The 11484-nt window shown below is 37.5% G+C and overlaps 1 protein-coding gene across 1 annotated transcript; it reads right to left on the bottom strand.

Annotated features, from left to right (window-relative positions):
- Window positions 1–361: 361 nt before the first annotated feature.
- On the bottom strand, window positions 362–10958 carry LOC311176172 (UTP--glucose-1-phosphate uridylyltransferase-like; the record flags this gene model as incomplete). Its single annotated transcript, XM_084241481.1, has 8 exons — window positions 362–439; window positions 2080–2184; window positions 5048–5290; window positions 5800–5997; window positions 7033–7330; window positions 8456–8589; window positions 10250–10435; window positions 10899–10958. 8 exons carry the CDS (start codon window positions 10956–10958, stop codon window positions 362–364), a joined length of 1302 nt encoding a protein of 433 aa, XP_084097607.1.
- Window positions 10959–11484: the final 526 nt, after the last annotated feature.

The raw sequence follows: 11484 nt of genomic DNA on the forward strand, positions 1-11484 counted from the left end.
ATGGCAGGCATCCCAGCTTTAGAATTAGATGAAAGGTACTGAATAGCTTCAAGTCTAATTCCTATAAAAATAATGATATGGTTAAGATTCTTAGAAATGCAAAAACTGGATTTATTAGGTAATTGGGCAATGAGTACATATTTCAAGAGCAAATCTTCCAAGTGATATAGTAATTTTAGCAAAAGTAAACCATTTCATTTCACCATTTCATAAAGTTAGCATTGAAAGGTATAAGTGTACACATGTACTGCTTCACAGCTTTATTTTTGAAACATGAGCAATTCAAAGTGACCATCATCGAGGCCTCTGTTAGATCTTCCAGCAGAGTTGCCCCAGTTTTAAGATTCAATGATATTGCACTTTAAGATGAACTTTTAGGATCCTCTTCAAAGAAGAAAAATATTGCTTCCATCTGTGCTTTTCTTAAACTAAAAGCATACTGCAGAAAATTTTAAAAATTAACACTGCAGGGTATAGTAACATAGTAAAGTACCTGCCTATTTTAGAACATTTCATTGTAAGAAACTAGCCCAAAATTAGTATAAAGTGCACACAGTATTTTTTATTTCAGTGGTCCAATATACGAAGATTCCCAGATACAATCTTGTTCTCTAATACTGCTCCAGGTGGGATGTCAATTCTATCACCATTTTGCGATGATGATAACTGTTCCCTAAGTGGGGGTGGGGAGAAAAAGGTAAGCGTATACTTGAAACTGCAGCTGAGATACAATTTATTTTATTATATTTATCAAGTTTATGTAGCATTCCATTTATAGCAAAGTAATTATAAATAATATTAAAAGTGAAAAACAGGGGCCTCCCTGGTGGCGCAAGGGGTTAAGACACACCACTGTGAAGCTATCCGTGGCTACTGCAGCACGAGTTGGATCCCCGACCAGGTAGGTGATCCACATGGAGTAGCAGACCTCTGCTCACTCGCCCGCTGCTTCCCTCAGCAGTGTATTTCAGTCAGTCTGCCTGTTCTGTTCCCCACTCTGTCTCTGGTGAATCCTCTCACCCTACACACTTCTGGCCTGTACCCCAGTTCTTGTATGCATAAATAAACAAATCTTTAAAAAAATAAAATGTTAAAAAAAAGTGAAAAACAAAGAATATCTTAAAGAAAATCGTCTTTCTGTTAACAATAGGTCTTTCTGTAACAGTCCTGGCAGCAGTTCTAAATTCCTTGCTTCCTTAGCAGACAGAGGTGGTACCGAGAATAGGAAGTGGACCCAATGCCACAGCACGGTTGGTCCTTTCAAGGAACTACTTGCAAGGTCACCATCATTATCCAGCCTTCTCAAAGAAACCAAATGGTGCTTGATTTATATTTTTATATATCTGTTTGGGTGTTTATATATATATATATAGACAGAGAACAGTTTACTGATATATTTTGCATGTCTTAAGTAAGACTATTTAGATGTGGCCATATTAGCAATAAAGTTTATATATATTTTTTTCCCAAGATCTTCATTTAAGTAGTTTTAACAGGAGGCATATGACATCTAGGTATGGATTTAAAAAAAAATACTTGATTAGAAATAAACTGTTGGATCTTTGGTTCTAATGCTTTAATACTTATATCCATAGCCCTTCCTCTTTGATATGCTAGGCTGGACTAATACTCAGAGTACCCAAGTACTACAGTAATGTGAAAAATAATCTTTATACTGATAACAGATTACTTTAACACAAATACATTACATCCAGTATAAATAAGTTGTCTTTTTCTCCATTCAGATCCAAATAGTCATCTTGAGTGAGAGCCAATGCTATTTTAACAACTGTCATATTTCAATAAAATTGTAGTAGTTCAATTACTAGTGTTTTCTTTCCATTTGAATGCTATATTCCACAATATTCCTATATACAACAACTATAATTGATTTTAACTGTGTTGTATATCTCTGGAAGACAGTATTAAACCTAAATAGTATGGTAAATTACTTGTTAAAAAATGTGTATAAACAACTGGTAAAGACTAAAAACTATTACTTAAAAAAACATAGACTAAGGACTAAAATGAAACCTGTTTTGTGAAGTGGTAATAACTGTAATTTTCATCATAGCATACTTTTAAAGAAACATTTTTGCCAAATGTCACATCTCCTGAAACTGTGAGGTGATCCAATTCAAGCATATCTGGTATACTTTCAAATCTCCTTAGATAATCCTGAACCTGAAAAGAAAAAAGAAACATGTAAATTGTTTCAAAAGTATATTAATAAATCTTTGGGGAAAAAAGAGATTAACAAGATAATTTTTTAGAAAGATTTAGTTTTTTTATGCATGCAAGAACTGGGATCTAGGCTAGAGGTATGGGGGCGGTGAGAGGATTAATCAGAGACAGATTAGGGAGAAGACAGGCAGATCTACTGAAATATACTGCTGAGGGGAACAGAGGCTGAGACAGAAGAAGTCTGCTGCACGATGTGGGTCAGCTCCCTGGCGAGGGATCGAACTCATGCTGCAGTGTCTGGCACTAGCTTGACAGCGCTGAGATTTAACCCCTGTGCCACCAGGGAGGCCCACAAGATAATGGAACTGTAAAAACATTTTATAGCCAAGCTCAGAGCCTTTATGAAACAAAGCTTTTTAGCACCATATAGGTAGATCCTATACAGAGAGACCAGGATATATTAACACTGACCCTAAAATCAAGTGATTACAATATTGCTAAGCACTTCACACAAAAATAAATGAATTAAAAGTGAAAAAATAACCAACCAACATGCTAAGAGACAGATGTGTAGTTCAAATAATCTGGAGTTAGTTGGAAAAAGAAAGCTCATTATGGTTTAAAGCAAGCTAGACCAGAGCTGGACTTTGTAGGATAAGGAGATTTAATAAGAAAATTATATTTTGGAAAGATAACAGCACAAATTATTTAATTTCAGGCTCTAGGAATTTTCCCATATGGCATTTACTATTTTGCTGAGAATAACAGACTAAGAAAACTTCCAACGGTTTCCACCACTTGTCTCCTAGCTCATTATTCTGTCCCTAGTACTACAATTTAAGGGCAACTGTTCTGATGGCTTGTTCAAGAGAATTGTGCAGTTAATTCTCCTTTTCCCTCATGATTGCATTGATTCCCATCAACGTATAAACATGCTATAAATCCATCTTTGAAAAGCAAAGAAACCTCAAGTCTTATATAAATTGTCTATATCAACATCTCTAATTTCTATTCTCTTGTGAATCCATTCCAGTGAGGCTCCAAAATCTCTATATTGACAAACCTAATGGTGAATTCTCATTCATCTTACTTGAACTGGCAAGAGCACCTGACACAAATAATCACTCCCTCTTTCTTGAAACATTTTCTTCATTTTGCCTTTCAGGACAGACACATTCATAATTTCCTACCCAATTTCTCACCTGCAACTCCTTTGTCATCTTTGCCACATCTTCTAATTCATCCTTATCTCCCTAGACACTGGAGTACCTCAGGGGCTCCATTCTGGACTTCCAGTGAGTGCCACTCACTCCTCAGGTGGTCTTTAAGGGTTTGCAAGCCAGGTATAAACTAACAATTTTCAAATTACCAATCTCACCTGAATCTTTGTTCTGTGCTCCTGACTCTAGAGTCAACTTCTACAATAATAAGTAGAGTACCTGCAAAACTTAATTTCCAACCTTCTCCCCCCAACCTACTCTATTCAAGCATGCCCTCATCTTAATATAATAAATGGCAATTCCAGGCTTTCTGGTGTACAGGTCTAAAACTTTGAGATAGCCTTACTCCTTTCTCCTTAACTTTCCCTCCTGTCTTTTCCAACAGCAAATCCTATAGGTATAACTTTCATCTCTGTTCACAGCTCTCCAATGGTAGCTTCCTTATCAGGAAAAAAAAACACTCTCAATACTCACACTGTTCTGCATAATCAATTATCCCTGCCCCCTCACCTGCTTTCTGATCAATTATCCCTACCCCCTCACCTGCTCCAGCCACCTGCTTTTTAATGTCCCCAAAATGTTCTTCCTCGGAGCAACTAGCCATTGGCCTACTCAGCCACCTCACATTGGGGCAGATAAAGTTCTTAACTCTTGTAGGGTGTGGAAGAGGCTATGAAGAATGAGAAGGAAGTGAAAGGAGAATGACGCTGGGTAGAAAAACAATTGTCCATTCCACCTCAGGTTGTATGAAGCCAATGGGTACTTCTATGCCAGTATTTTCCTTGCCTACCAGGTTAATGAGAGAGGCACCACAGAACAGGGAGATTCCTAAAATGCCTGATGCTGTCTTGCAAGTCTCAGCCCAGTCGTAGGACCCAGAATCATCCCCCATTAACATGTAAGGCAGTACACACATCCCCACCAGATGGCACTAAACCACGACCAGAAGTAGAAGTGGATGGCTAGTAGGACCTTACAAGCCAGCCACAATGGCTCCCAAAATTCATTTCACTGAATTTTGACTAAGTTACTTGGACTCCACTTACTATGTTAGGGTTGGGTTTTACTAGCCATGCCTTCTGTCTGGAACACTTTCTGCCCAACTGGTGAACTCAATTTCTCAGTAAGGCCATTCACTGGCCACCCCATGTAGAATTACACTACCACCTCCACCACCCCACTTACACATTCCTTATTTTTGTTTTATTTTCCATTTTATATCACTTGGCACACTGTACATTTCATTTATTTATATTACTATCTTTCCCCACTAAGATATCCTTGAAGGTAAGAATTTTAGTCTGCTTAATTTACTGTTAAAAATATAGCATCTAAAGCACAGCCCAGATCATGGAAGGGGCTCAATAAATACTTGTTAGACCAGAAAATTCTTCCACTGATGAAAGCAGTGCTGGTCTTAGAAAATACATAAAACATCCCCAGATGTAAACATTGTTCCCTACACAGTCAGGTTTTCAAAAGTGAGCCACATCTTTTTCTTCCATGGTCAATTCCCTTTTAAAAGACATCAAAGGTTAGTAGTGGAGCTGTAATTAGCCTCCGATTCACATGTCTATCATTTCTTTATAATTACACACTTAAATACAAATTCATGTATATATCACAGCTTTATAATTACATACCTTTGTAAAAGAACTTCCTAATTTAACTAAGAGCACTGTAGGAAATTCCCGTTTTTCACTCATTGTCAGAGATCCTGCATTAAGGCTGTAGAGGTTTGACATCACAAGTAAAAGATCTGATGTGGTTTTGACAGGCAGAAAACGGCTCCTAGGAACATTAATACCTAGAGAGTTCTCAAAACTTTTAATGGCGGCTCCAACAGCAGTTTCTAACTGAATGACATTCAGGCCTCCATCCAAAGTCTACAGGAAAGGGATGAGGAGGGAGAGAGAAACAGGTTTTAGGTACATACAACTTAATTCCATATGGGCTGGTTAATGTTTGGGGAGTGGTTTCAGATCTATTGAAGGAAACAATTTTGAAATCTAACATTTATCAAGCACCTGTCATATGCCAGGCGCTTGAACTTTATTCAGTATCATAACTCTTTTGCTCAGTAATATTTCTATTTTACAATAAAAAAACCCAAAGATTCTGAAAATTCATGCAAAGTGCCTATAACTAAGACTGAGATATTCTTTTACTTTTCTATTCAGTCCTCTTGCCTCTGCCACAGCCCAGGGTCAAGTAAGGGCACCGTGGTTGGCATGCTAAAGAGTCTTCTGACAAACAGGGCTAAAACCTGGAGAATCTGAATAGGCAAAAAGGAGAAACCAACAGAGTAGACTGGCTGGAGTGGGCAGTGGGTCTGTGTGTAGCCTACTATGATCTTAGGAGCAAGGGAGTCAAATGGGCCAAAACTTTGGCTTACCTTTGGATTAACAATGATTTCCATGTCAATAGCATTCTGCTCCTGCAGTCTTTTAACTGCTGCAAGAGAGATCCATAGATTGTTTGTGTTGAATATTTTGAATTTTGATACAGACTTGAACTCATCCACTTGTGCTTTTGGCACTTGAGCAATTTCCACCAGTCTCAGTTTGCCTTCATACTGAGTGAGTGTCCCACCCTAGAAAAGTGTGAAAGAGTGAATGTGTGCCCCCAACTTCTCCCAATCACAACCATACCACATTGTTTGTAGTCTGTGAAAGTTAAAAGAAAAGAAACTAAAGATGAAATCCTCCAGAAATAAGCATTGACAATGAATGTTTGAAGGTAGAACCAAATAAAAGAATAATTCAGGTTTTCTATGGCTTTCTGCTGCCTATCCACCCTCTTGTCCATAATACAAAAGCAGTGGGAGTGAGAAACAGCATACTTTCACCACCAGTCTTCCCTCTCAGACCCCCTCTGACTGGCAGTAGGACAAAGGGAGAACAGGCACAGTGGACAGAAGACAAAGGCACAGTGGACAAGAAGTGGCTCCTGAGTAGCCTCAGCCTGAAGATGTTCTTATAGACACAAGGCCATGGCAGTGGAGGGGGGGAGGCAATCATTCATGTGAAGGGGACATTTGCAGAGAATCCAGCCCAGGAACTAACCACTTTAGTATTACAAACCCTACTGCTCTTACTTTCCACGGGTAGGTTGTAAAATCTTGTGTACCAAATGTCATCACCATAAAACATGCAAGATTAAAAAAAATAAATTTTTGCTTTGCACCAAACTGAAACATTTTTTGCACTGCAGAGATATTACAGTGATTAAAAAAATACACAAAATTCCATTAGTTGGGCAGTGAAATAAAAACATTTAAGTAACAAACTAGAAGAATATTAAGGTTTGAGCAAACCTCACAATGTTTTCACATGCTTCAGATAACTACATGTGGAAGTGTATTCAGTTAAAATTACCCATATGGATTATTTTAAAAAAATAAAGATTTTTAATACTAGTAAATCTGAATTTATGTACACACTTATATCCAATGGAAACTAGGGTACTCTATAGAACACTATCCCACTCCATCTTATATGATGTCAACAAGTGGATAGATATGTCTGCTTAACATAGAAACTTTTCAATACAAGTGTCTGAACTATATAACATGAATGACTGTAAAGATGTTTATCTCCAAACTGCTTCCTTCTCAGTATTTATTTACCTTTACATCTGCACATGTTTTATTTGTGACTTCCATGACAAATTCACAGCATTTTCCATTGGGTGGGTTCATTAGATGATTAAGAATATAAAGATCCACGGTGGCACCCAGATTATCGATGTTAGACACAAAAATATACTCTTTGCCTTCTCCTATAAATATGTCAAGCAAACCAGAATTGTAGAAACTGGCATAAATATCACCATGACCTGGGGAGTACCAAGCTTCTGTATTCTCCCCTGAGTAAGATACATCCTTTGCTACTGGCAGTAAAGATTCTTTATTAATCCTTGGGTACCTTAAAAAAACAACGAAAAAAACATTTTCAACATCAACTCTGGAGAGTATCTCAGACCTTCAAGTAAAACAATATACTTAAAATTAAATAAAATTCTTCTCCTTTTCAGTCTTTCAATAGTAAGTTACTTAGTCATATGTAAATCCATTTAAGAAAATCTCTCAATATCTATATTGCCAAAAGTCTGTTTTCTAGATAGTGGTATTTACTGCAAATGAGAGTTTTCCATGGTCATGTATATGGGAAAACACCTCATATTTTAAGATGTTAGTATGTTTTATGGCTCTGCAAGAAGAGGAATATATTAAGTAAATTTTCTCAGATTTATTTGGTTTGGGGTTTGGTTTTTTTCCCCTTAAATACCTATTTAGGAAAAGGTGTGCATCCCTACAGATAGTGGTGCTCTTTCTTTCCCAAAAATCTAGCAGCAGGCTAATGCTCAGGGACATTTGCTGCCTATCACTCATGAGAATATGTGTAGGAGCACAGAAGAGCTAGCACAGAACAGGGTAAAGACCAACCAGAAAACAGAGGCAGAGCACCTACAGCATAAGAAAGTGCCCATGGAAAAATAGGTTTAAAAGAAAAATACAACTAGTGGTACAACTTCAGAACTAGCCCTCTATACGAGCTCATAAAGGTTGTGTCTATTCTGACATGGAAGCCTTTTCTCCCAAGTCGCCTGAGCTTCATCACCATTCATCATCTGAATTCTACTAACACTCCTCTTCCCTAAAGTAAATGATTTTTCAGTAGAATTTGTTGATTTTCCTCCAACTCTACTAAGAATGTTGAGATAACTTCCCATAGAAAAGAAGGTTATTAATGTTATAGCCTACAGGAGGATTCCAAAGACCCATCTGGATTCCAAATATGCCCTTAGAAAGCCGGAACCTCAGCTATCATCAATTATTCTGTATGTGTAACAGAATTCCAAGCAGATTTTCTTTTTAAGAACTAGAAGTTACAGAATCACAGAATGATTATAACAATCACATATGTATTAACAAATGTTCAGCCTTTAAACACAAACATTAGATTTTGGCACGTGCTGCTCTGTTTAACAAAACAAAGTTGTTCTTTCTCCCAGGAGTAACATGATCAAAGTTTTTTTACTCCTTGTACCTGCTTTGATTAAAAGTGTAGATTTTCACACAACAATGATTGTACTTTTGTAGAATTTTCTTTGTATCTTCATCCTTGTTGAAAGAGTTCATTAGAACAAGAGGAACATCTGTATTATAGGTTTTGTTCAAATGCTAGGGAGGAAATTGACAATCAGATTACCAAGACTTGCATATCTTTTACTTAAAAGTATAAGATTAACTCTTAATAGTTAATCATAAAATGTCCAAAACTTCATCTACATAAAGCAAACATACAGATTTGAAATAAATAAATTAGTATAAACAGACATTCTTCTAAGCAATTCACCATGCACTTGCTCATTAAATCACAACTCTACAAGAGAGAAATTGTTATTATCTGCATTTTACAGATGGCTAATCTGAGGTCCAGTGGCAGAGCTGAGAAGCCCCTGCCCCCATCCCACAGCCTGACTTGGGAGTTATGTGCCCAGTCATAGTAACTCTTGGTGGGTCCTTTCTGGGTGGCAAGTGCTGCCTAAGCATTTACTCTGTGTCCAGAGGAATGCGGAGATGCAAATAGAAATGTCATAAAGACAAGGCTCTCTATTCTCAGGATTAATGTCAAAAACTGTAATCAGAACCCAAGTAAAATCTTAAACAATCAATAGGAAGAGCTATGACGCAACACAGAGTGAGAACAAAACAAGATCACAGAAGACAGAATGGACTATGTTCAAAGTATGATGCTGTACCAACTAGCTAAGGGACCTTGGGTAAGTAACTCAACCTCTTTATACTTTGGTTTCTCAGTTATATATAATGGAGAAGATAAAAGTACTTATCTTATAGAGTTGTTGCCAGAAACAAATGAGTCAACTCATGTAAAAAGCTCAGAGTAATACTTGGTGTACAGGACTGCTGGATAAAGTTAAGTATTATTGTTGTGACTGTCAGCACTGTATTAGACACCAGAGATAAAGGATGAAAAAGGGCCAAATTTGCCCTATAGTTTTCTTAGTGATTATTCTGTTTATATTCTTTGGGAAAGACTAAAATAATCTATTGTCATTTTTTTCAAAATTAACTTGTAGGGGCCTCCCTGATGGCGCAGGCGGTTGAGCACAGTGCTGTGATGCTGTCTGCAGCCTCTGCAGTGCCTGTTGGATCCCCACCGGCCTCGGAGCAACCCACATGGCGAGCAGACCTCTCCTGTCTCGCCCGCTACTCCCCTCAGCGGTGTGTTTCAGTCAGTCTGCCTGTTCTGTTCCCCACTCTGTCTCTGGTGAGTCCTCCATGCTCCTGCACGTCTGGCCTGTACCCCAGTTCTTGTATAAATAAATAAATCTTTAAAAAAATTAACTTGTAAATACAAAAAGAAAGAAAAGAAAAAGACAGGGCCACTGTTCCTGAAGAGTTTATGATCTTTCATTATTGATTTCATCATAAGGGAAAAGTCAAGAACAGTTCTTAGTATCCACACATACAACCAGGTATATTTAATTCTCACTAGCCTCTCAAAAGGTGTTAATAAGACTAGATCATCCCAACTGTGATGAAGGCTGCCACTAAAAAGAAAGGAAGGCGGAGTGGTTGGGACAAAGAAGAATCCAAATATATCCAGAGATATTAGCAACTACAAATGTCATTTAAAGATCAGAAACTTTAACATCACCCAAGGATTTACCCTTAGGAACAGCAAATTTTTTTTTATATTTTATGTACTAAAAAATTAAAGACAGTTGATTGGTTCAAATCCACATCTGTTATTTTATAAGGTAACATTTTTAATAACCTATAAACAAAGTGTTGAGAAAAACTAAATGTTACTCACTTCAATTTGCTGAACAGTCAGATCCAAAAAGGTATTCTCATTCCTCACACCAATCAGACTTTTGGGACCTTTGCAGCCCATGCAGGTTCCCAAACCACCATTGAGTTTCACCACTACCAGCTTGTTCAATACAGAAGATATATTATCAGGTAGGCCCCTGGCCTTTATCTTTTCATAGGGCTGAATCTGAAATTAAAAAAAAAGGATGTAAGTAATTTAAAAAGCTTTGTGAGAAGTTAAATCAATCCTAGGATTATTTCCAAGCTTCCTTAAAGAGTTATGGTTTCTCTGTGGAAAGTTTCAACTGCAATTCCTTTAATGTATGGGCCCCTTTGGTTCAAAATCAAGTACATATAGGCAATTTCCCTTGTACACGGAAGTAATTCAGTGATTCATTTATACTACAATGGAGTACAAGGGTTAAGTTACAGCTACAAATATTTGACTGGCTGATGAGAATACCTAATTTCTTACATTACCTTCAATAATTACAAATTCCCAATTCGTGCCAACAAATAGGATACATAAAATTCAGTCTGTATGTATTACTGGAGCACTGTGGACCTACTTCACTTCTGGAAAAGCATCTATATGACCACACATTATCCCTTCTTAAGAAGGCAAAAACCAAAACTAAAATGCTCCTTACCATTCTCCATTCAGTTATAAATTTGCTTTCAGAGGAAGGTGGTCGTAGGGTTTTTGTCATACTTCTAGGTAGAAAAAGGGAGAGAATTCCTTCATTAAGAATTTAACTGCTGGGCACCATTGTACAAAAGATTACATTTGGAAAATAAAGTGTCTCATTGTTCCAACAAATGTCCTGGTAGGGAGGGAGAAGGTGGGAGCTAGGGCTTGAGAAGAGCCTACTCAGTCTCTTCCCTGTATCCCCCTCATCATCTTCCATGAGAACAGAGCCTTCTCCCGCAAAGGAGGAGAACACTGACACAGTGGAAGCCCACATCGTTTTGTTCAAAGCAGAGGGACAAGCAAGTCTAAACATCTCATAGCAAAAAGGAAGGCATTTAAAAAAGATTACGATATACTTTCTACTTATAAGTGTGTGTGATGGATGAACTCTATTTGGGAAAGGAGCTGATGGGGTCACACTATAGGGATTAGGCTGCAGAGACAAAATTCCCTTTGTACTTGATCAGACAGACATACATAAGAGTCGTGTGCAGATCCCTCACCACACAATTCTTGTTGTTAACAGCTCTTCCATGGAAAACTAG

This window comes from Talpa europaea, assembly GCF_964194135.1.
Source record: "Talpa europaea genome assembly, chromosome: 8".
Lineage (NCBI taxonomy): Eukaryota > Metazoa > Chordata > Mammalia > Eulipotyphla > Talpidae > Talpa > Talpa europaea.